Raw genomic sequence first — 26696 nt, forward strand, 5'->3', positions numbered from 1 at the left:
ACAGACTGCTGCCTCCTTGCCGGGGGCTCATTCAGGCTTGAGCTGCCTCTGAACAGTTCTGTCTGGCAGAGGGAAGGGTAGGGATGGTCTGGAATTCTAGATGCCTTGGGGGCTGGGATTGCTGCCTTTGTAACTGCGTGGCTGTTTGACCTTAGGCAAAACGGACGGCCTCACTGTGCCCGAAGGCTGTCTCCCTAATGCAGACTTCTTCCTAATGCCCCAATATGTTTATTCTTATAATGAGCTCCTGAATATCCCAGCCAATCACTCAAGGCCTTGGCCTTGGGAAGAGGGTGGGGGAAACTCTTGATTCCAGGAAGCTTCCTTCTCTGTGGGTGGTCTCATATTTTACTGCCACATCAGAGGCACCAGGAAGGAGAATATTATAAAACCAGCGCTGCCTGGGGTGGGAAATCCCAAGTTTGGGGAGGCGGGATGTGGTGTGTGAATGAGATTTATGAGGAGCGGGTACTCAGTTCTTTCATGGCGACAGCAGGGGCAGAAGGAAGAGGAGAATTAGCACAAACAGGATCCACCTGTGTCCAAGCGACACCCTCCTAATAAATGTGTCTGGGATGTAGAGTCAATGTGGCTGGGCCTTGGCTATGTCCTTCCCAGGGAGGAGGGGTCAGGAATGTTCTGTCTCAGGCACAGCCCTCTTCCCACAGGTCCCCCCTGTAGGAGGAGGGAGGGAGGGCAGGGATGCAGGGATCTGGCCCAGGAGAGTCTCATGTTTCTGATGCAACATATTGGTTGCTTATTTGTGGCCTGGACTTAAGCAGGGGGAGATGGGCTATGGATCATGCAGGAAATCATTGAAGGTAGACAGGCTCAGGGCTTTCCCGGTCAGCAAGATGAGAATCACATGGCATGCTGGTTGGATGGAGGTGTGGCAAAAGCAGGACCTTTGAATACAGCGGTCCAATTCAGAGATCCATTCTAGCTCCATTACTTACTTGAAAAAAATAACTAACCTGCCTGGCCCCTTCCCACTGCCAGCGGGGACCCTCCAATGGTGGGGCAGCCTCTCCATACCACCTTGCAATTAGGGAACTCCAGTGAGTTAGGGAGGGGAGGGATCCTCTGAGGATGACAAGGCCCCTTGCACCCATACAGGGATCTCTACAGGTAAGAAACTAGAGCCCCAAGTCACTGGATATGACAAATGGCCCCTCATTGGCTTCTGACAGCGATAGAAAAGGAGATTTTCATGAGTAGGTCTGGTCACTATTCACTCCCTTATTTAACCACCATTTCCTGGGCCTCATATAGACCAGGCACCCTATTAGGCATAAGAGGAAAGGTTGCTCCACAAGTGCCTGCTCTTGTGGAGCTCACATGCTCCCAGAAAAGTCAGAAGACTAACCAGGTGAAAAAGAAATGGTAAGAATAAAATGCACAATGGATGATAAGATGTGAAGAGCAGGGGAGATCTGACTCAGGTTGGTCAGGGAAGCATTCTTCAAAAGATGCTTAACACATATTTATTGATCAACTACTATGGGCCAGAGCCTATAGGCTCCAAGGAAGTAAGTATGAAGAAAACATAGTTCTTGGCCTCAGGGAGCTTACTACCTAACAGGAGGGAGAGACTCATAAATGGACAATGACCACACAGGGCACTAGCCCAAAGATCCAGGTCATCCCACAGAAGGGACACCCAACCTAGTCTAAGGGTCAGGAGCCACTTCCTTGGTAAAGTGGCCCAGGTCATCCATTAACCAATCCAATATTTGGAGCCTATTCATTGCCAAGGCCAAAGGCTACAAAGATGACTGTGAGAGGCTCTGGATGTGTGTGTATGTGTGAAAGGCACAGACAAGGGCAAATGAGTTGGACAGATGCTGGGGGTACTCAGGGAGGGGACAAACCTTCCTGGGGCATGTCCTAAATGTGCAGGAAAAATGAGTAGCAGGCATGGTACAGAAGACCTATATTTGAGTTGGCAGCTGGGGTACCTGCTACACGATTTTGGACAAGCCGTTACCTTCTCATCTGTAGAACAGGGATAGGAAGATCTACCCACAGGTTAGCATAAGGATGCAGATTTGAAGGACTCTGGGAACCTGCCAAAAACGTGCTAGCAAGTGTGCTACTCCCTGGTGGGCTGCAAGGGTGGAACTTCACCTCTCCAGGTAAAGAGGTAGATGGGCACTGCTAGCACTGGAGACAGATCCAGGTCCTATCTAGCTCTATTTATTTCCTTGTACTGCCTCAGACAGACATCGACCTTCCCAAGCCCCAGTTTCATTTGTAAGTGCCCATGAATAATATCCTGACACATGGAAGATATTTAATGTCCCTCTCTTTCTCTCCTGACCTTCACCAGGATGGGAAGAGGGTTGAAGTCAGTTGGGTGTGTCCCTGGGGAAGTGACATGTCATTTTCTCTCTCCAAGAGGAGGAGGAAGGTGGCAGTATCTTCCTTGCTCTAAATGAAACTCCTGCTTCATGTCTAGCCTAATGGAAACCTGCCTGGACTTCTCCCTGGGATCTCCTCTTCCTCCCCAGTATAGGCCTTTAGGGTACACAAAGTCATCAGCCACCCACTTATCATGACTGCAGAAATCGGGCTAGAATGTCATCTCAGTCCTTACCCCTCTCCTTGCCAAAGACCCTGCACTGTGTCACCTTCATTCCTACAGATATTTGAAAGTCCACAATCTTTATTACACAAAGAGAATTAGTTAACATTTAGAAGCCTAAGCCATTCCCCACCCCCATCCCCTGCAAACATTTAATGAGCATCTGCTAAGAGCCCAAGCTGGGGAAATGCCCATGGAAAGGTAATACACTGAAAGATAATTCATACGAAGGTACAAGTGACTAATATCTGATCATTCCAGAAAAGGGTATAAGAAAAGATGGTATAAGGAGGATGAGAAGGGGACCATGAGAATATTGAGTGTTTGATTTAGAAAGGGGGAGCTGGGGGTTAGGGGGCAGCGGTGCCTGGGTGGTTCAGTTGGTTAAGAGTCCAACTCTTGATTTCAGCTCAGGACATGATCCCATGATCCTGGAGCCCCACATGGGATGGAGCCCCAGGTTGTGGGATGGAGAGATTCTCTCTCTCCCTCTGCCTCTCTCCCCCATATGCACACTCTCTTCCTCTCTAAAACAAATAGAAAAATTTAAGTCCAAAAATAAGACTGTGGACTTCATGAAGTTTACCAGTTGGCAACTTCTGATAAAGAAGATAGGAGTCAGGATGAATATGTATTCTAGCTCTTCTGGGTCTGTTTCCCAGCTAGACTGTATGTACCATAATGGCAGGAGGGCTGTTTTGTTTAGTGCAATACTATGATCTAGCACAGTGCTGGGCACATAGGGGACCTTGGATAGATGGGTGGATGGATAGAAGCATGCATGCTCATACAAGGTATGAGGCCTTTCAAGGTGTGAAGGGCAGGGCACAGAAGGAAAAGGCTGAGAGAAGTTATTTTTCATCCATTCTTCCCTCCTTCACTCCCATCCATCCATTTATTTACCCTTCCTTCCTTCCTTCCTTCCTTCCTTCCTTCCTTCCTTCCTTCCCATCCATCCACCCATCCACCCATCCATCCATCCATCCATCCATCCATCCATCCATCCATCCAATCACTTACTCATGCATGCATGCTTCTATCCATCCACCCATCTACCCAAGGTCCCCTATGTGCTCAGCACTGCGCTAGACCCGAAGTATTGCACTAAACACAACAGCCCTCCTGCCATTGTAGTATATACAGTCTATCTGGGAAACAGACCCAGAAGAGGAACTAGAATACATATTTATCCTGACTCCTGTCTTCTTTATCAGAAGTTGCCAACTGGTAAACTTCATGAGGTCCACAGTCTTATTTTTGGACTTAAATTGACTACTTACAATAGAAAATTCATATAAAAAATTCATATTTCTGGCTGTCCTTGGAAAATCAATGACTTAGCAATACCAGGCCCTTATTCCTGCATGGTGACAACTAGGTGAGTGAACTGAAGCTGCTGCCTTCAGAGGGGACATCAGTTCTTACACCCAACACAGTCTCCATAGTTCTGTCATTTTGTTGAAGCTGAAACCAAGTGGCAGACACCATTTGTCATAAATCATGTGCTGTTGTTTTCCTTACAGCAGGGAAATATTTCTCTATGCCTGTGCCTTTTCCTACCACCTGCCCCTTCACTCACAGACCATCTTGTCTCCTGTGAGCAGCTGCACAGGCAACCCCTAATTTAACTAATTCCATTCTGAAGATGGCAATCAGCTCAGCGCAAATTTTCAGGAAACCCACACCCTTACCCTTCCTGAAGATCCAGGGTGAGTGGTCAGTAAAATGGACACAAAGCACCATCTTCTCTCTTGCCATCACAGATAGCCTCCCTCCTGCCAAGGAAACATGTCCTAGGCAGGCTTCCACAGGCCCCAGGAGAAGAGACGTTCTGTAATGAGGCTGGCATCTGCCCAGTGACCTGCCTCCCCCAGGGCAAGGCTGTAACCAGGTGGGGTGAAGTCTATAGACTCAAGCACTGGAACAGCTATTGCTAAGAAAGTCATGGCATCTCAGGGACTCCATGAAAGGTCATTCAGAGGACCTGGGTGAGAAAACCACGTTTTGGAGGAAGAGGAGAAACTCACAAGGTAAACAGTTGAATTCTTCAGAGAAAAGCAAGGCAAAGTCAGAGAAGTGACTGAGACATAAAGTCATAGAGTAAAAAACAAAAAGCTTTAAGCTCAAGACTCCTGCGAGGGCTTATAAGCCAACCTCTTTATAGTTGGAGCCTCTTCTGCCTCCTTCCTTCCAAGTGGCCAGCCCAGTTGTGCTCAAACACCTGCAAGTGATGGGGAGATCATTCCCTCACTAGGAAGCCCATTTGATCTTTGGATGACTTTCCATTCTATATATTGAGCTGAAATACCTCTCCTGCTTAGTTGGCCCCACTGTTCCCAGGTCTTGTCTTGTAATGAAAGAAGTCTTGTAACTCAATGGTTTCTAAGTTTGGCTCATCATCATTAAAAACAAAAACAAAAAAACAAACAAAAACAATTTCCCAAGCTCTACTTTGGATATTCTGAGTCAGTAGTTCTAAGGGCACTCTGCAGTGTGGCCTGTCCTGCACCTATCTGAATTTCCAGTAACAGCACCTCCATTTGCATCTGCACTGATGGAACCAAGCAGCTCTCTTGCACGTGGTCTTGGTGGAACTGTCCCAGGACATACTGTGGAACCAGCCAGGTTTGTGTTTCCCCAAGGTTTGGATTTGTTGGCAAAGAGGCACATGGCTGGGAGGAAACATGAGCTGGCTTCTCTAGAGAAGGCTGCCTACACAAGTCCCAGCCTCCTAGATCCCAGGGGAGCCCTGGGCCCCAGCCTCTCCGAGACTTGAGTCTTCATACTCTCTTTTGATTCTGTGAGCCTCCACATCCAAAACATCCCCATTTTGCCTAAGTCTGCCAAAGTCTACTCCTTTTTCTTGCAAACAAAGAACTCTATCTAACACAGAAGGTGTAGGGTGGTTCCTGGGAATCTGAATGTTGTTCTGATAGAAACGGTCTTTGGGGGAACATGATCTTAATCCATCATCATTTGACTTACGAGAAAAATGAGGCCCAAAGAGAAAAGTGGCTCCACTATGATCCCATAGCATCAACAGAGAAGGAAGGAATCTGGAAGAAACAGCACCTATCAGATTTCTCCCCACATTCCCTTCTGCTCAAAGACATTTCCCCCAGATTTTCTAGCCAGTTTCAGAGGGTGAAGACTCTACCAGGGCGAGAGACAGCTCTTCACTGTTTTCCCCCTCCCTCTCTCTCTCCCTGAAAGAGCTGGGTAGGAAGCAGCAGGGGCACCAGGCCTCAGGATTGGACAGCAGGAAGACCTCACGGAAAGAGGTCAGCACTTGAAAAATTCCTCAAGTCAAAGGGCTTGGGGCTTGGGTGCCACACAAGGCCCTCACTGTGTGCGTACATTGTCTCCCTGATAAAAGGGGCCGGGCCTGGGAAAACGGAGCCTGTCTCCAGGAGACTAGGCAGGCTGCTGGGGAATGCCCAAGGCCCCTCCCCTCCCCCAGGCACCAGGGCCAGGGAAGCAAGGGGGAGGGGCAGGAGTGCAGGGCAGGTGCCCAGAATGGGAGGGGTGAGTCCAGACATCCAGAGCCACTCTAGGTGCTATTGGGTGGCCTGTGTGAATTGGTGAATGAAGTGAGGAGGAAGGCGACATCAGGCCTTTCCTTTCTTCCTCTCCCTTCCATCCCTGTGTTTCCCCATAGGAAACAGCCAAGGCTTGCCTTGTTCAAGGAGAGGTTTGGGGGTAGAGGAAGTGGTGGGGCCAGATGTGAAGATTTTGTTTCCCAGAGCCAAGTCTCTCCAGCAAAAAGGTGTGTGTCTCAGTTGTGAGACCCCCGAGCAACTCTAGGAGGAGGGGACCAGTTCAGGCCTCCATCTTGTCATCTTCACAGTAGAGTTCTGCCAGCTTACCAGCATCCAGACACCCCTCCTCCAGGCCTTCTGGAAGACAGCCCTCAAGCATATCCAGCTGAACTGAGAAGCATGCCAAGTGGCTTCCTTCCCCTGGCTTCCAGCACTATTATATTCATCAGCAATTAGTAATTGCAATTAATTGTTAATACAGTTACCATTTCAGTGCCTGTTATGACAAGCTAAGCCCTGTCCCAGCCCCACCCGTGCCATCATCTCTAATCTTGGCAAGGACCCTTCACAAAAGATATACCATGATTCTGCCTCACAGGCTGGAATGTGAGGTTCAGAGGTCAGACCTCCCAAGGTCATGTAAGTGAGAGGGAGAAGAGACCTGGGCAGTCTGCCTTGAGACTGTCTACTAGTTTTATTTCCTCTCTGCTGGTGACTGACAACTCTCAGTCCTTGTCACAGGCAGGGAAAGCTGAGAATGGGGTCAACTGAGGGGCCTATTTTGGTTCTCTGACCGGGAAGCAAGAGTGCAAAGACCAGCCTCTCACTTGGGCCCATGTTAGCAGGCTCAGATGGTGGCAACTGTCTCTCGTTGCCATCCTCCATAAGTAGGGTATCTAGATAAAGACGGGTCACCCAGTTCAATTTGAATTTGAGATAAACAACCAACAATTTGATAGTATAAATCTATACCAAATATTGCAGGAAATAAATTGATTGCTTATCCAAGTATTAACTGAGTGGAATCCAGCAACCCTGCCCCAAAGCCACTGCTGGTGAGGGCAGCTCGGCGTTCAAATACCCCCTGTAGGTGACAAAGTAGGAAGCAGAATGTCCTGGTCACCATGGGGCCAATTAGGCCCACTGCAAGGCTTTGAGGGGCCTGCCAACATGCCCTGAAGTCCTCATGCCTTCAGTCAAAGCAGCCGGAAGCAGTTCAGCTCCTCAAGTGGAGGCTGGAGCCTCAGAGTTACCAGCTGAACAATGAGGGGTGGGGGGTGGGGAGGGAGGTTGGGCAAAGCATGGGCGTCAGGTACTCTTCCTGAATTCCAACAATTGACTATTTTCTGAGAAAGACTCTCCCAGAGGGCATCCTCGATCCTGAACTCTCCCTTAATAATAAGATCAGCCTTTGGCAAGAGCATCTATTTGTTTGTTAATTAAATCATTCATGTTTCCTATCTTACCTTGTGCCAGGTGCTGTGCTGGCCTCTGAGGATATGGTGTTCAAGCAAAGGAGACCTAAACTCCACCCTCCTGGAGCCTATGCTCTAGCACAGGACCACAGCACAGGCAAAGAAACCATACACATGGAAAAACGCCTGTAAGGGAGAGGAACAGCGTGTTCTCACTGGAGCCTTGGAACATTCCTGTGAGCTCACTGGTATGGTGACAGTGGTGGCATTATGGTCCCCAGTTTACAGATGAGGACACTGAGGCTCAGAAAGGTAAGGTGGCTTGGCCAAGAGCTGGTAAGCGGCAGAGCTGGGACTTCAACCCCAACCTGCCACCAGCCAGCCCTGAGTTCTCTGCATTTTACTTTCCTTCCCATTTTAACTCTCTTAGGAAACATGTCTGACATGTGTTAGGAAATCACATATTTAATATCAAAACACAGGGGGAAAGAGCAGAAAACATCCTGTTGGAGCCTGAAACTGAGGAAAATAGCCCAAAGGCAATTTCTGTGAAGGATCCAATTCCCAAACCTGAGACCAGGAGTGTCTGGATGGCTACAGGAACCCCCTTTCCTCCTGGCATCTTCTCGTTCCAGCTGCCCACAGGGCTCCAGCAGGGTGGGGCCGCCTGGCTTGAGGTGGGGCACTTTCCTCTGAGGGTGAGGTCACCGGGATCCTGTGCTTGGCTGCAGTGCTGTTACATGGAGTCCTGCCACCCTGTCTCCTCCCACTGCTCTCAGACACAGGGTGTGTGCGGGTATGTGTGCATGTGTGACCCTCTCTTGAGCAGGCTCTGCCGGCCAATGCCCTCACACACAGCACAGGAGGGCTTGTACTCAGGTGGGAAAAATGATGAGAGAACAGGGTGTCCAGAATGGTCTGAGCTGGATTCCCAGATGCCACTGACATCTGTTTCGATTTTGGGCTCAGGGCCTCTGTTTTCCTTACGTATAAAATGAGAGCAGTGAAAGTACTCCATCCAGTTGTTGGGAGGACTGACTTAGAGCATCTATGGAAACCTTTTTGGTGGTACAAAGTACACAAGTGTTTGCCACATGACAATGATGAAGACATGACCCCAACCCCAAAGAGCTCATGGTTTATTCATCTGTGTGTTCGTTTTTTGACCAAGACTTTTCAGCATCTATCTCTTGCCAAACACTGAAGTCCTGTGCAGGGGTCAGCAGGAGCTGTGGCTTCGTCAGAAATGCCTTTTAACAAGTACCAACCTAGCCACCCACCTGTTTTTGGTTCCCTGAGCAGGGGCCTGTGTTCTGTGTTCTGCTTCCTCACCTGTACAATTGCCCTCAAGGCCAATCAAGAAGTGCCTACGACCAGAGCTATGTTGGCAAGTGATTAGACCAGAGCTGTGTTGGCAAATGATTAATAACCAGCTCTCTGGGGAGAACTGAAAGCCCTATTTTGTAGCATTTGCCAATTTCCATGGTGTAAATGCTCTCATGTGGCCACTGTGACTTTCTGTTGGATTGAGTATGAAAGGGGAAAAAGAGGATTTCAGAATGTCACTCAAGTCCCTCCTTAAGTGTCACTGTCACCATCCTCATCCGTCATTACCAATAACTCATCACCTCCAAAGTCACTCATTCAATCAACAGACATTTCCTAACAAACTACCTGCCCCGTTGTAGGTGTTGGGATACAAAGACACCACCTGGGAGTGGGACAGATGGGGTGGTCGTAGGAGGGACACAAATTATTATACAACATTTCTTGGTGAATCTAGAAATGCACAAGGTGCTTGGATGGGTACCACTGACCATTATTGAGTAGGACAGTGTAGCCTGATACACTCCAGGCTGGAAGGATAGTAGCAGAGGGGTGTTTCAAATCAAGAATACCTTTTCATTTCTTCCCCAACAAATAAAAGAAGAAAGAAACACAGGGAAGGGTGAAGAATAGAAGGGAAGGTAACAATAGATCATTGTTGAAATGGAATAGCAGACATTCTGGGAACAAGGCCATGGGTGAGGTAAGAGGGGAGGAGAGCCAGAGTTCCACAGGCCATTGGAGGGAGGGATTGGGGGCAAAGGCTTAGCCGCTTCTTTCCCCCTCACCCCAACACCCTGCTCCTCAACCCCATCCAGCCTCTGGAGATTTTGTAGGTAAAACCATGAGCAGGGAGGTACACTCAATCCAAGCATGATTATGAGCAATCTTTTTTTGGTCACACTCAATGTTTTGATTTTGAAATCAAACCTGGAATTCTGGTATATTCTGTGGGCAATAATAAAACTTTGTGCCAACTTTTTTTTAGACAATCTCAAATAGCAGCCTTACAGTTATCCTCACATACTGGAAAATAAAGAGCCAAGATTTTACACATAGGTGAGTAAAAACAGACACCCCTCGACTGCATGTATTATACTGCTGAGTCCTAAGGTAAGGTGACTTTCAGGCCCCGTTATGCTCATTAAAAGTTATCCTCATTGGACTGGAGTGGGGGCAATGGTATGCTAATTGAACATTTACTGTGTGTTAAGCACCAAGGATATAAGGAAGAACAAGACACAGGCCTTGTTCTGGCACAAGAGACAGCCACCTGCTAGCCAATGATCATACAGTGTGAAATTACTATAGCACCATGAAATACACTTTACGTTATATAAAGGAGGTGGTTGTTAGCAACGTTGGCAGGGTCAAGGGTGTCAGGGAAGACTTCACAAAAGAGGTGACACCTGAGCAGGCTTTTAAGGATGAATGGAAATTGGACAAGTGAATGAGATAGGGAAGGGCATTCCAGGTAGCAGGAAGCAGAATGTGCTAAGGCAAATGTGTTTGAGAACCATAGGTTGTTTTTTTGTAAAGCAGGAAGTGGAGCTGGAGACAGAACTAGAGGGAGGCAGGCAAGCTGATGAATGAATCTGAACTTGAGGACAATGATGCAGCAACAGAGGGTTATAATAGGGGATGAACGGTGGGAGCAAACCGATCAGGTCTGTGTTTCACAAAATGACCCTTTGATGGTAACATGGAAGGTAACCAGGGGGTCAAGACTAGAGGTCTGGGACCAGTGAGGCTGCTGGAAAATTCTAGGCAAGAGAAAGAGTGGGCAGGCAATAAGGCTGAAGAATACTGAGCCTGAGATTCATTTATTTTATTTCTCCTTTCCCTTGGTTCTTATGGTTCTTCAAGATTGATTGGTCTCCCCTCATCCCAGAGGATAGCACCAACTTGAGTTCAGACCTGTTACTGAACTGGGCTTTATGGAGGCTGGCCCAAAGTTCCCCAAACACCACTGCTGTAGCTGGGCTCACCTCCATGGCCAATCCCAAAAGGTGGTAGGATCTTACAAAGTTCAGCCATAAGTTGTTTTTCCCAGCAAAGGTGGTTTTGGGGCCCTCTATTTCTCCTCAGAGGATGAGAAGTCCTTCTCCCTGGGTCACTCAGCAGGTAACAGATAGTCCTTGGGGGACCCAGGCTGGTTCAGAGAGTCTGCAAGCTGGCCTCTGCCAGGAGGGGGAGCGTGGGGGCTTCCTGCAAACTCCCTCAGCACAAGGAAACTTGATTCTGCAGGAAGGCCCAAGACCCAGAATGGGAAGACAGAGGATGTGGGACTGAGAACAGAGAAAAGGGAGCAGCATTGTTCCTGGTGGGTTCACTCTCAGTCCAGACAGTGGCTATCTCCCCCTTCATTATCATCTCAAAGGGGGGTAAAAAAGGGGCCCTGTGAGCTGGCTTCTCCCCTTTAACAACTTCTTCCTCTCAGGAGACAGTTTGCACAATGGAGGAGGGGCCGGGTGGGGGCTGACCCAGGCAGCCCACACTCTGCCAAAGCTGCCCGGGACAGTGGGGCTGGCCCGCCACCTGCTGGCCACTCCTGGTGGCGGGGAACAAACATCTTTCGGAACTCTGCAGGGGCAGACTGGGATTTCCCAGGCAGCCAGCATCAATCTGGAGAAAGCTGGGAATGTATTAAGATTCAGAGAGGTTAGGAAGCTGAAGAAGAATCTAGGATGGAGTTCTGCAGAAGCTGATGTGTCCGCAGGCAGGAAGTCCCCATCACAAACATCCAGTGGATGCAGAACCAGTTTCCAGGAAAGTTAATGTGCCTCAGTTTCTCCATTCTCCCCTTTTTACTCACTGAAGGGCAAGAGAAATACTGCTGTTTGGAGACCTAATTAAAGTGTGGGTATAAGAGGCATGATTGACACAGACTGGGAGACACTCCTCTGGCCAAAATCATGCCCCCCATCAGCATACACAGCCTAAAATTCACACATTCACACATGGTCTTCAGATTAGAGAGATGGAAACCAAGTCAAATTTAAATGTTACTTGGATGGGTGAAATAGGTGATGGGGATTAAGGAATGCACTTGTCATGATGCACAGGATGATGTACAGAATTGGTGAATCACTATGTTGTACACCTGAAACTAACATAACACGGTATGTTAACTAACTGGAATTAAAATAAAGACTTAAAATAATAAACGTTACTTGGGTGAGGCCATTGCATTTTGGCCTCGTTCGCTGTGCCCGCACACCATACTACTACATACCGCATGGGCACCACAGAGATTAATTAATAAGACCCAACCTTATTACTCAGGAGCTAACAAGCACAAGTGACCAATAGAAAACTGCACAGCAGGATAAATCCTAATCCACTCTGCCCATTATTGGGGATGAAGAGATTAAATAAACATGATTATGAGGGGCTGCCATCAAGATGATTAATGTCGCATAGGTCACAAAAGTCTGCAATAGCAACACACACGTAAGTAGCATCTACTGTCTACCAGACACATCCTAAGCACTTTTATATTAACTCAGATTTTAACCCAATTGCATGCATTAACTCTACTAGGTAGGTACTATTTTATTCCCATTTAGGTACAGTAACTTGCAAAGGTCATTTGGCTACTGTGGGGTACACATGGGATGTGAACCTAGACAACTTAGATCTGAAGTCTGTGTTCCTCACCATTGTACGGTACTGTCATTTATCAGCTCACCCTCCAAACAGAAAGTAACTTTCTTGATAAATAGGTTTTTAAATAACCCCTGACCATTGCCATATCATGGCAAACCCTGGCTGAGGCCGAGGAAACATGGTCAGCACGGTGCGGTCAAAACCAAGGTCAAGTATGGGGCTGAAAAGAAACAAGAAGACTGTAAAGGCCATGCAGGCATTTTGATTAGTGGATAGACAAGCAGCAGGGTTGCACAGGCAGCAGTGCCTGGAAGCAAAATCTCTGCAGAAATCAACCACTAAATTCAGAACCTAAAGATGCTGCTTTACATAAGCGCATAAACAGATAAACAAGGCTTCATGAGGAGAGGCTTCAAGCAAGCAGCAACACTGAAGATAATGCAGACTGGATCAAAACAGAGGCCATGCCCATGATCTCACCTTGCTTAAGATGAACTAACTTTTTAGCAGGAAAGTAAAGACTGCTGTCTACACCTGCTGAACATGCTTCCATGTTGACTGTACTGAATATCATACACTATAAATATCTCCCATTCCAAAGTACAGGGTCAGTCATTCCCAACCTGAGTTAACTTCTCAAGTGAATATGAGTGTGCACATGCATGTTAGAATAACAGAGCCTGTGACATGCTCGGTGAACTGAATGCATTAACTTATTCACCTAAGACCTATTTACCAGGTGCCTATGATGTGCCTACTATGTGGTAGCCTTTGAAGACACACGCGTGCAACCTTGCTCTCCAGCCCCATGACCATTTATGAGTCCACTGTCAGAACCGCCCTGGATGGAGTGCTTCCAGGTCTCCACACTTGGCATTATTTTCTAGACTGCAAATTCCATGTCCCCAACTAGGACTGATAATATTTAGCATCCTCTCCACCAAATATTTGATGTAGAGACCTATCCTCCAACTTCAGATCCATGTGAGCAAGGTGTGCTCACCACTTACCTGAGCACCTAAGGCTGTGACTTGCACTCCACTGGTGCTCAGTAACTATTTGTAGAACAGTTTCAATGACCTTGACATGTCCAATCTCTGACTCTGGAGAGCTTACCATGGATCAGCATGCCTAACAAGAGACTGGAAGGCATATCATTTCTGCCCATGTTTGATGTTAAGAGAACAGGTTCTGGACAAACTCAGGCACTCTGGTCTCAAGGGTGTTAGATAAGGACTGTGGGTCTCTGTTCATTTCTTTTACCCTCATAACAACCTTACTGAATGGATGGAGGATGGCTGAGGCTGAAAGAGGCTAAGCAACTTGCCTGAGTTATTTCGGGTTTTTAAAGTTTTCCATTCTTAGGAAGGTAATATGGGATGTATACCATATATTATATAACACTTCTAGTGAGCTCTGAGCAGTACCCCATTGCAAATGTATTAACATGTAAATCAAGGGGGCGCCTGGGTGGCTCAGTTGGTTAAGCATCCGACTTTGGCTCAGGTCATGATCTTCCAGTTCCTGGGGTCAATCCCCGCATCGGGCTCTGTGCTGACTGCTCAAAGACTTGAGACTGCTTCAGATCCTATGTCTCCCTCTCTCCTTGTCCCTCTCCTGCTCACACTGTCTCTGTCTCTCAAAAACAAATAAACATTTAAAAAAAATTTTTTTTAAAAAGATGTAAATCAAGATTGCCATAAATCATTTATGGTCACACACAGTGAATGGTATAATGAAGACTGTTAGAGTCTCACTTTCCCTCAGATCAGGCTTTGCTGCCACATGGATTATAAAATATTTTCCAGTTTTCAGAGCTTTTTGGATTTTTGGATTTGCTGGCAAGGGATTGGGATTGTAAACATAAAGCACGAAACAGGTGCCATGGTGCCTGGCATGCAGTAGCCACATAGTAAATGTAGTTTCCTGCCCTCTGGCCAGTCTCTGATACTCTGATCAAACCTCTCAGCTTTCCCCTCTCTTCCCTCCCCCAGGAGTGAGATAAGCCCCCATCACCTCTCTTGCCCCTAGGCAGATTCTGGCTTACCAATCTGTGTGGGCATCATCAATCACCAATAGGATCCTGGGCCTTTGAACAACGGGAGCAGAGGGACCCGGAGGCTCCATCAGCCCTGAGGGGCTGCTGAGGTCTGCTTCATGGCACTGGAGAAGGAGCTGAAGAGGCTGGATCCTGGAGAGGAGAAGGAGGCTGCCAGGGGCTGGGGGTGCCTCCTCTCCATGGCTGGGGATGCAGGGGAGCTGGTAGAGCTGTCTGGGCGCTGCAGGTCTGTCATGTAGCCATTAGGCAGGTTGGCCACGAAGCTGCTGTCAGAGAGGCGCCGCCGGAGGAAATTCATGGCTACAGATGGAAGAGGTGGCTTGTTCCCACACAGACTTGTCTAGGTGAGGCCCAGAACACAGGCGGCCAGGGATAGGAGATGGTAGGGTCTTAAGCCGGAAGAGCCAGGGGAATCCTGCCCAAGTAGGCTTCAGCTGTCTTTGCTAACCTATGGAAACAGGCCAACACACACATTAGTGGAAATGACCTCTGCCCTGTAAGAGCAAACAGATATGGCGCCTTCCTGCCCCACTGCTGGGGGCAGTATAAAGTGGGACATCTTTTTGGAAAAGAATTTGGCAACATGTAATCAGAGCATAACCTTTTAACCTACAATTTCCATTTTCTGGAATTCTCCCCCAAGAAAGGAATCTCAGTTACAGAAAAAGCCTCCTGCACAAATATATTTTTCATAGCATTATTTACACTAGCAAAATATTGGAAGGAACTTTAATCTTCAGTCACAAAATAATGAATAAATAAGCTACAGCACACTCAGTGAAAATTTTTGTGGCTATTAAAAGAGGGAACATAAAAAGAGCTTTTAGTACCACAGAAAAAATTTCATGTTGTACTTTGAAAGATCATGCTACAAGTTTATAGGTACAGAATGACTACAACCACATAAAAGATGAAATGACATAACTTTGAATAGAAAATACATTGGAATGTTAACCACAATTATATTGGGGTAATGTAATTATATGGCTTTTTTATTCTTTTCCACTTACCTATCTTTTCAAGACTTTCTATAATATATATTGCTGTGGACTGAACTGCGTCCCCCAGTTGTCATATGTTGAAGCCCTAACCCCCAATGTGCTGTTAATTGAAGATGGTGAACTTAAGGAGGTAAAGTTGGATGAGGGGGTGCCTGGGTGGTCCAGTAGGTTGAGCGTCTGATGTTGGTTCAGGTCATGGTCTCACAGTTCTTGGCTTTGAGCCCTGTGTTAGGCTCTGTGCTGACACCCCAGAGCCTGGAGCCTGCTTCTGATTCTGTGTCTCACTCTCTCTGCCCTTCCCTGGTCACACTCTGTCTCCCTCTCTCTCTGCCCCTCCCCTGCTTGCACTTTGTCTCTCTTAAAAATAAATAAACATTAAAAAAATTAACATTAGATGAGGTCATGGGGGTGGGGCCCTCATGATGAGATTAGTGGCTTTATAAGATGACACACTAGAGAGCTTGCTCTCGCTCCGCCAGGCAAGGACACAGAGAGAAGGAAGCTGTCTGCAGGCCAGGAAGACACCCTCACCAGAAACCAGCCATGGTAGCACCATGATCTCAGACTTTCAGCCTCCAGAACTGTGAGAAAATAAATTTGTTGTTTAAGTCACACAGTCTGTGGTATTTTATTATGGTAACCCAAGCAGACTAATACACATATGTACAACTTTTCTGAACAGAAGAAAATAAGTTTAAAAAAAACAACAGATTATTCATTGGAGATTGAAATATCCCACTGAGAAAAATGATCATTCAAATGATGCAGTTAGACCCCTCATATTTTTTTGAGATTTTATATTTTTATTGAAGTAAAATGTACTTCAACTGAGATGCACAGTCCTCAAGTGTACAATTCTTTGAGTTATGATAAATGAATACACCGGTACAAGATTTATTATACTTATGTCATCTCAGAAAGTTGTCTTGTGCCCCTTTCCAGTTAATCCACACGTCCCCATAGGCAAATGCACTGCTGATGTCTGTCACCATATATTAATCTTGAACTTCATATAAATGTAATCATATGTATGATTCTTTTGTGAACAGCTTCCTGCCCTCAACACAGTGGTTTTGAGACTTATCTAGACTGTATGTATCAAGAGTCATTCTGTTTTTCATTCCACTGGATGAATAAATGACAAATTTTTATACCCTCTCCTTTTGATAGACATTTGAAATGTTTCCAATTTGGGGGTATTATGAAAAGAATTGTTGTAAGGATTTTTTATTTAAGTGTCTTTGTGGAAAAAGAAAGAGTGAGAGGGAAAGAGAGTGAGAGGGAGATTTTTCTTCGGGAAAATATCTACAAGTGAATTTGTTGGATCATAGCGTAGAAACATGTTTCCCTTCGCAAGAAACTGTCATAAAGTTTCCCACAGTGGTTATGCTGTTTTCACATTTTATTTGAAAGTTCCAATTGCTTTACACCCTTATCAACATTTCATTGTCAGTCTTTAATCTTAGCCATTCTGATCGTTCTTGAGCAAATGGCTAAAAAAGAATTCTTGAGACGTCTTTGTTGCAAAAGGTGATTTTACTAAAGCAAGGGGACAGGACCCATGGGCAGAAAGAGCTGCACTGGGCTTGTAAGGAGTGACTGATTATATACTTCTAAGTTAGTGGGGGGTGAGGGATGTCTTAAGTTTCTAAGGAATTTCAAAGCAAGGCTTGCAGGATGTTGAGGGGCTAGCTGCTATTAAGATACGCTTGCTTTTAGTCTTTAATAAAACAAAAATATTAAGGAAGTAAGGCAGCCATGAGTCGCTTGAGGAATGTCACATTCTGCATGTTTCAGGTGTCTGTCAGTGGGTTGCCAGCTGTGAGATTTAATTTGAGCTACATTTCTCTTGCCTTTGTTTCCCTCATCAATTCCAGAGGGTGTAAAATAGTGTCTAATTGTGTTTTTAATTTATTTTCTCTGATACCTGATGAGATTGAGCAACTTCCATGGGTTTACTTATCATTAATATATCTTCTTTCATGAAGTGTCTGTTCAGGTCTTTGGCCCATTTTTAAAAAAATTTTTATTTAATTTATTTTTTTAACTTACATCCAAGTTAGTTAGCACATAGTGCAGCAATGATTTCAGGAGATTTCTTAATGCCCGTTACCCATTTAGCCCATCCCACCTCCCCAAAACCCCTCCAGTACCCCTCGGTTTGTTCTCCATATTTAAGAGGCTCTTCTATTTTTGTCCCCCTGTTTTTATATTATTTTTGCTTCCCTTCCCCTATGTTCATCTGTTTTGTATCTTAAAGTCCTCAAATGAGTGAAGTCATATGATATTTGTCTTTTGCTAATTTTGCTTGGCATAATACACTCTAGTTCCATCCACGTAGTTGCAAATGGCAAGATTTTATTCTTTTTGATTACTGAGTAATACTCCATTGTGTGTGTGTATATATATATACCACATCTTCTTTATCCATTCATCCATCAATGGACATTTGGGCTCTTTCCATACTTTGGCTATTGTTGACAGTGCTGCTATAAACATTGGGGTGCATGCGCCCCTTCGAAACAGCATACCTGTATCCCTTGGATAAATACCTAGTAGTGCAATTACTGGGTTGTAGGGTAGTCCTATTTTTATTTTTTGAGGAATCTCCATACTGTTTTCCAGAGTGGCTGCACCAGTTTGCATTCCCACCAGCAGTGCCAAAGAGATCCTCTTTTTCCACATCCTCGCCAACCTCTGTCATTGCCTGAGCTGTTAATTTTAGCCATGCTAACTGGTGGGAGGTGGTATCTCATTGAGGTTTTGATTTGTATTTCCCTGATGATGAGTGATGTGAGCATTTTTTCATGTGTCGGTTGGCCATCTGGATGTCTTCTTTGGAGAAGTGTCTATTCGTGTCTTTTACCCATTTCTTCACTGGATTTTTTGGGTGTTGAGTTTAAGTTCTTTATAGATTTTGAATACTAACCCTTTATCTGACATGTCGTTTGCAAATATCTTCTCCCATTCTGTTGGTTGTCTTTTAGTTTTTCTGATTGTACCCTTTGCTGTCAGAAGCTTTTTATTTTGATGAGGTCCCAATAGATCATTTTTGCTTTTGTTTCCCTTGCCTCCGGAGACGTGTTGAGTAAGAGGTTGCTGTGGCTGAGGTCAAAGAGGTTTTTGCCTGCTTTCTCCACAAGGATTTTGATGGCTTCCTGTCTTACATTTAGGTCTTTCATTCATTTTGAGTTTATTTTTGTGTATGGTGTAAGAAAGTGGTCCAGTTCATTTTTCTGCATGTCGCAGTCCAGTTTTCCCAGCACCACTTGCTGAAAAGACTATCTTTCTTCCATTGAATATTCTTTCCTTCTTTGTCAAAGATTAGTTGGCCATATGTTTGTGGCTCCATTTCTGGGTTCTGTATTTTGTTCCACTGATCTGAATGTCTGTTCTTGTGCCAGTACCATACTGTCTTGATGATCACAGCTTTGTAATACAGTTTGAAGTACAGGATTGTGATGTCTTAGGCCCATTTTTAAAATGGGAGTTGTTTATATTTTTATTATTGATTTGGATTATCTGACTAGGAGTTCTTCATACATTCTGGATATAAGTCCTTTGTCAGATATGCATACTATGAACATTTTCTCTCAGTGTTTGGTTTGCCACTTCATTTCCTTCATGAACAGAAGTTTGACAGAATAAATAACTCTTACAAAAAGTGTTTGTTGTTTACTTGAAATAAAAACATCCTAATGAGAAAAAAAATTGTATCATAGGATAAGACTATACTTCCATAGCTTGGTTATTAAGAATATTTTCATATACATACAAAAATGTATATATACACATATAAGTATACATATTTATATGTACATATATGAAATCTGTTATATATATATATATCTGCAGATGTTTTGATGAACAAAAATTAAAAATTTTTATGATGTCCAAGTACCATATTTTTCTTATGATTAGACCTTTCTGTATCTGCTTTCAAAAATTTTGCCCACCCCAAGATCATGAAGATATTGTCTTTTAATTTCTTAAAGAAACTTTATAGTTTTAGTTTTTCTGTTTAGGTTTATAATCCTTCCAAACTTGATTTTTTTAAATTAATTTATTTTGAGAGAGAGAGAGTGAGAGATAAAGAGTATGCATGCATGCACACATGAGTGGGGGAGGGGCAGAGAGAGGGAGAGAAAGAATTTCAAGCAGGCTCCACGCTGTCAGCCTGGAGCCTGATGCCAGGCTGGAACTCATGAACTGTGAGATCATGACCTGCACGGAAACCAAGAGTCAGATGCTTAACCAACTGAGCTACCCAGGTGCCCCCAAACTTGATTTTTTTGAGTGGTGTGACGTAAAGTTCATTTATCCAGTTTTCCAGCACTATTCATGAAAATATTTGTTCCCTAATGAATTGCTTTGGTGGCTTTATTGGCACCAATGAACTGTATCTGTATGGGTCTATCTCTGGACTCTTTACTATGCTCCATTGATCTGTTTGTCTGTACACAGTCTTCATAACTGTGGCTTTATAGAAAGACCTAAAATCATGGAAAATGAGTCCTCCAACTTAGATTTTCTTTCTCAAGATTGTGTAGGCTAATCTAGGTCCTAAGTTCATACACATTTTTAAAATCAACTTGTATGAAAAAGTCTGTTTTGGGATATGATTTGGGATTGTATAGAATCTACAGCTCAGTTTGGGTAGAAGTGACATCTTAACACTTGAATTTTCCATTTCGTGAACATGGTAGAGCACTCTACTTATTAAATCTTTAGTTTCTCGGGGCACCTGGGTGGCTCAGTTGGTTAAGCGTCTGACTTTGGCTCAGGTCATGATCTTGCCATTCATGAGTTCGAGCCCCGCGTTGGGCTCTGTGCTGACAGCTCATAGCCTGGAGGCTGCTTTGGATTCTGTGTCTTCCTCTCTCTCTGCCCAGCTTGCTCTCTGTCTCTGTCTCTCTCTCAAAAATAAGCAAACATTTAAAAAAAGTTTTAAAAATAAGTAAATAAATAAAATAAATCTTCAGTTTCTCTCAGAAATATTTTGCATTTTCCAACTTTGGAGTGTTGTACATATTTTATTTAACTGATTCCTAATAATTTTTGTATTTTTCTTATTGTAGTTTAAAAGACATCATTTTCTAAGTTTCACATTCTATTTGTTTGCTGCTAGTATCATGTATTTGCCAATTATTGTCAATATGCTGATGCGATTAATTCAATTTTTGTTTCTAGTGGTTGTTTATAGATTTCCTAAGATTTTCTTTTTAAGTAATCATGTCATCTACAAATAGAGACATCTTTCCAACCTTAGTGCCTTTCTTTCTTTCACCTCTTCTATTAAAGTGCCTAAAACCTCCACCACTGAATAGAAATGAATAGAAAGTAGACACCTTTCTTTTCCCAATCTTAGGGAGAAGATGTTTACCATCTCACATCACTAAGATGATAGCTATAGGTTTCTGTAAATGCACTGTATCAGACTGAGACAGCTCCCTGGTAGTCTTAGTTGGTTGAGAGTTTTTATCATGAATGGATGTTGAATTTGCCCAGCGATTTTCGAAATCAATTGAGAAGACTATAGTTTTTGTTTAGTGTGGTGATTTTCCAGTGTTAAACCAAACTTGCATTCCTGAGATAAATCCCAGTTGGTTATAGTGAATTACCAGTTTCATGTATTGCTGTATTTAATCTGATAATATTTTGTTGAGGATTTTTGCATCTATGTTCATGAAAAACATTGGCCTGAAATTTTCTTTTCTGGTACTGTCTTTGCTAGATGTTGGTATCAGTGTAATACTGAGCTCACAAAATATATTGAAAAGTGTTCCTGCCTTTTCTATTTTCTGAAAGAGTTTATGTAATATTTGGTGTTGTCTTTTTTACTTAAATTATTTGAAGAATTCAACAGTGAGGCCATCTGGGGCTGATGTTTTCTTTGTGGAAAAGTTTTTAATAATGAACTCAATCTATTTTATATATCTATTCACAGTCTCTAATTCAGTACTGGCAATATGTGACTTCAAGCAATTTGTCCATTTCATCTTAGTTATGAAATACACTGGCATAAAATTATTCATAACATTTTTTATTATCCTATCATTTTAGGATATGCAGTGATTTTCTCTGATATTCTTTTTTTTTTTTCATGTTTATTTACTTAGTTTTGAGAGAGTGAGAGAGAGAGAGAGAGCACAAGCAAGGGAGGGGCAGAGAGAAAGGGAGACACAGAATCTGAAGCAGACTCCAGACTGAGCTGTCAGCACACAGCCTGACATGGGACTCGAACCCACGAACCACAAGATCATGACCCGAGCTGAAGTCAGATGCTTAACTGACTGAGGCATCCAGGAGCTCCTCCCTGATATTCTTGACACTGAAAATTTGCTATGTCTGTCTTTTGGATTAGTCTGTGTTACTAAGAATTTATAAATTTTGTTAATCTTGTGAAGACCCAACTTGCAGACTTTTCAATTTTCTCCATTGTTTGTTTTCCATTTCATTTGTATTGGGGTCTTTACTACTCTCTCTCTTCTTACTTTGGGTTTAAGAATTCAATTGTTCTTCTTTCTAGATTCTTAAAAATGTAAATCATTAACTTTAAACCATTTTTCTTTTCTAATATAATCATTTAAAGCAATGTATTTCCCTCTGTGCACTGTTTTGGCTGCATCTCAGAAATTTGACATTTCATTATTTTCATTATTGTTCAATTCAAATTATTCTTAATTTCTTTGTGATTTATTTTTGATTCATGTATTATTTAAACATATGTTTAGTTTTCAAATTCCAGTACTCCTTCCGATAATTTATTATTGTTGCTTTTAATATGATTCATTTGTGAATAATAAACATAGTCGATAAGGTTTTAATCCTTTGATATCTCTGACATTCATTGAGATTAATGTTATGGCTCAGTATATATATGGCTCAGCTCCCTCTGCACTTGAAAAGAATGGATATTTTGTAGTTGTTGAGTGTAATGTTCTATAAATATCAATTAGATTGCTGTAAGTCAGGTTCCTCAGCCAGGAAGCTGACTCCCGCTATGGTGATTTGCAAGCAGGAAGTTTATTGGAGAATGCTCCCAAGATTAACAACTCTAGGCAAGTATGAAAAGCAGAAATGAGTTGAGCTGCAATACAGTTTTAACAGAAGTGTGAGTCAGTCTCACTGGGAGCAGGGAGCTGGGCATCTCTTTGGATTCCTTCATTTTCCGGCCACTTTGTTAGTCTATACTCTGCTGACTTGTCAAACCAATACAACTGCAGCTTTCTGCTTTGGTTTAGCTGCTCCAAGTCATGTGAATTGGGGATTGCTCTCAGAAAGAGTCACATAAATGCAGATCTCACCTAGTGCTTCTTTCAAGTGTCAAATCCCCTCTAGAGTCTACCTACTTTTTGCCTCTCTCTGGGAACCTAGAGAAACCTAGTTTCTTTTAAATATTTTATCACAAGTTTGTAATTATCATCTATGAGAGCTCAGTCTAACACAAGCTACCAAATCATTACTAAGTCTGAACTCTTCCATTTTTAAAATACTGGATAGAAAGGTTAATAAAATACTAGAGGTGACAGGACTTCAGAGATCATTTAACAACCCCGTCTTAGGAGCTCTGGTCAATCTTTATGCTGGTGGGAATTCCACACCTGCTGGAGAATCACCTCAGTGTCCTTTGACCAACTCCAATGTTAGTCAAAGGCTCTTCCTGTAACTTCTCCCCACTGCAGGCCCCAGTGGGATCTTACAGTCTGGCAGAGGGAGGCATATCATAAACAAGTGAACACATTCACAGATTGGGGCAAGTGCTAGTACGGAATACACAGAGTGCGGTTGCAAAGATTAACGTGGCGGTGGGGCAGGGAAGGCAACCTTTAAGCTGAGACGTGAAGGATAAGGGGAAAGAGAAGTACGTATGCAAAGGCCCTGAAGTAGGAAAGAGCTAGGTGCATTTGGAGAACAGAAGGAAGGCCAGCGCAACTAGGAAACAAGAAGGATATTTTTGTAAGAAAATGTTTAGAAAAGTAGAGGGACAAGATCAGGAAGGACCATGCTGAGAATAATTTTGATTTTAATCCCAGTGTGAAAGTGAGTGAGAGAGAGACACGATCCAGTCTACCTGGCCACTGAGTGGAAAACAGACTGCAGATGTGGACAGAAGCAGCCAGCCCAGTTAGGAGGCTGTTGTAGTCATTTCGGGTCCTTGGTTATAAAAGAAGAGAGATGGATTATGTGATTTGCAAGGTGGTTTCCTATTCTGTAAGTCACTCACTTGTGCTATTAGACAGTGGATATCACTTCAGTGCCCAAAGTAATGTGATAGAGAGACAAAGTGGGGATGAGAGGGATTCAAGGAAGAAAAGAAGAGTGAGCAGGAAGTCTCTCTGGGACAATGCAGTAGGCCAGCTTAGTGGGCCATGCTGCCCCAATAGTCGCCACTAGAGGGCAGGAGTGGCCACACAAGAAAGGAAAAATACAACAAAAACATTTTAAAGAAAGCAACTTTGCAAGCTTGCTTCTTGGAGGCTGTGGCAAGACTTTACTGGGAAGGGTAAAAAAAAAAAAAATTGAATAGTTCTCAGAATTGTTGGTTGAGCCACAAGACAGAAGTAAAGTGTAAATCATAGGGACACAAGTTTTGCATCAAAACAGGAAAGACTCCATAACAATGAGAGCCACTCCACAGTAGTTAGTACCAGCTAGCTACTTTGGGAAGAGATGAGCAATTGATCAGCCTGGACAGCAGAGTGAACATCTCTGCTCAGATGTCTCACAGACACCCCAGATTCACTTCCTTGCTCATTCTCAAAAGAGTTTATGCACTTGCCTGCTCCCCCACCCACTTCCTCCCAGAAGTACCACTATCCATCCACTCACTTAGACCAGAAACTGGAGTCTCCTACTTCGCTCCCTTTTGAACCTCACCATGTCAGCCACCGAGGCACCAGACCCTGTCAACGCTGTCTCTCCCAACATCTTTAATATCATCCTCTCTTCTCCACTATTCTTACCATAGTGTTGGTTCACATGCTGCTATATTTAAAAATGGGCCAAAGACCTTAAGAGACACCTCACCAAAGAAGACAAGACGGATGGCAAATATGTATATGAAAAGATGTTCCACAGTGAATATCGTCAGGGAAATGCAAATTAAAATAAGATGCTCGTATACACCTATTAGAATGGAACACTGACAACACCAAATGCTGGTAAGGATGTGGAGCAAGAGAAACTCATGCATGTCTGAGGGGAATGCAAAATGGTAAAGCCACTTTGGAAGGCAGTTTGGTGGTTTCTTATAAAACTAAACACCCTTACTGTACTATCCAGCAGTCATGATCCTTGGTATTTACCCAGTGGAGTTTAAAACTTAATGTCCATGCAAAAACCTGCCAGGGGCATTTATATTAGGATGTTCACTCATAATTGCCTAAACTTAGAAGCAACCAAGATGTCCTTCAGTAGTGAATGGATAAAACTGTGGTAATCCAGACAATGGAGTACTATCCAGTGCTAAGAAGAAATGAGCTATCAAGCCATGCAAAGACATGGAGAACCTGACATGCACATTACTAAGTGAAAGAAGCAAGCTGGAATGCTTCATACAGTATAATTATAATTTCAACTATATCACATTCTAGAAAAGGCAAAATTATGGTCAGTGGTTGCCTGGAGTTGCTGGGGCAAGGGGGTGGGTATTGAATAGGCAGAGCACAGAGGATTTTTAGGGCAGCAGAAATATTCTGTATACCATACTGATGGATACATATTACTATACATTGGTCCAAAACCATAGAATATAAAACACCAAGAGTGAACCATAAAGTAAACTACCAACTTTGGGTGATTATCATGTGTCATGTAGATTCATCATTTGTGACAGATGTACCACTCAGGTGGGGAAGTTGATAGTGGGGAAGGTTATGCATGTGTGTGAGTAGGGGATATATGGGAAATCTCTGTACCTTCCCCTTAATTTCTTGAGAAACTTAAACTAAAAAAAAAAATGTCTTTCTGAAAAAAAAGGGTGGGGGGGGTCCTTAAGTGCAAGACTGCTACCAAACCCAGGCTAAGAACCATGATGGCCTCAGCATTCTGGTGCTGGACACAGCAGGACAGAGGGAGTAAAGCCTAAAGGTTAAGCTCACAGACCCTGGAGCCAAATGGCCTGTGTTCTTAATCCCAGCTCTGCTACCTACTACCTATCTAGCCTCAGTTTTCTCACCTGTAAAGTGGGGATTGTAACAGTATCTACCTCATAGGGTTCTTGTGGGTGTTAAGTAACTTTATATTTATATTTATTTATTTATTTATTTATTTATTTAAAAAAAATTTTTTTTTCAAAGTTTATTTATTTTTGGGACAGAGAGAGACAGAGCATGAACGGGGGAAGGGCAGAGAGAGAGGGAGACACAGAATCGGAAACAGGCTCCAGGCTCTGAGCCATCAGCCCAGAGCCCGACGCGGGGCTCGAACTCACGGACCGCAAGATCGTGACCTGGCTGAAGTCGGACGCTTAACCGACTGCGCCACCCAGGCGCCCCAACTTTATATTTATATTTAGAACAGTGCCGGCTCTTGATGAGCAATCTGTGTTAGCGGCTGTTACTATTCTGATTGCTTTTTAGACAGTGTATGTGTCCTGTTGCCTGAAGGTCTGAGCAGCGTGGTCAGTGTTAGTTTGGGAGGCAATGTGGGAGGGACTGCAGTATTTATATGAGAACTGGCTTTGGAAAGGATCTGACTCTGAGACCCTTGCAGCTGAGTAACATCCAGGCCACGGTTTTTTGATCTGAAAAGCAGGAGTACACTAATCCCTGCCCTTCCTACTCCACAGGTCTTTGAGCAGATCAACATAATATGCATTAAGACGCTTTTCAAAATATTTACTTTGTAAGTTAACATAGAGTAAAACAGACTTTTGGGCATAGAGTTCTATGAATTTTAACGCATTTATGTAACCATCACCACAACCAGGGTACAGAACAGTTCCATCACCCCCGTGGAATTGCTTTTTAATCTTTAAAGTACTCTGCAAATGTCAATGGCATAATGTTTCATGGGCTAACACGTGGATCTCCTATAGGGGGGAGATCGGCTAAGGAACATTCAAGGCCCAGCACATTTCTTAGAAAATAAATGAAGATGAATTTTAACAACTGAACTTCCTGCTCACCAGCTGCCTTTGCCCTGGCTGTTCCTTCACCT

The 26696-nt window shown here is 43.8% G+C and overlaps 1 protein-coding gene across 1 annotated transcript in view; it reads right to left on the reverse strand.

The window, feature by feature from the left end:
- SYN3 (synapsin III) overlaps positions 1–26696 on the reverse strand; it is a 465413-nt gene that overhangs the window by 409592 nt on the left and 29125 nt on the right. The window contains 2 exon segments of the mRNA XM_043562446.1: positions 14521–14611; positions 14614–14980. Of these exon segments, the coding sequence (XP_043418381.1) occupies positions 14521–14611; positions 14614–14830 (308 nt within the window). The 5' untranslated portion in view covers positions 14831–14980.

This window comes from Prionailurus bengalensis, chromosome B4 (assembly GCF_016509475.1).
Source record: "Prionailurus bengalensis isolate Pbe53 chromosome B4, Fcat_Pben_1.1_paternal_pri, whole genome shotgun sequence".
In the NCBI taxonomy this organism is placed as follows: domain Eukaryota; kingdom Metazoa; phylum Chordata; class Mammalia; order Carnivora; family Felidae; genus Prionailurus; species Prionailurus bengalensis.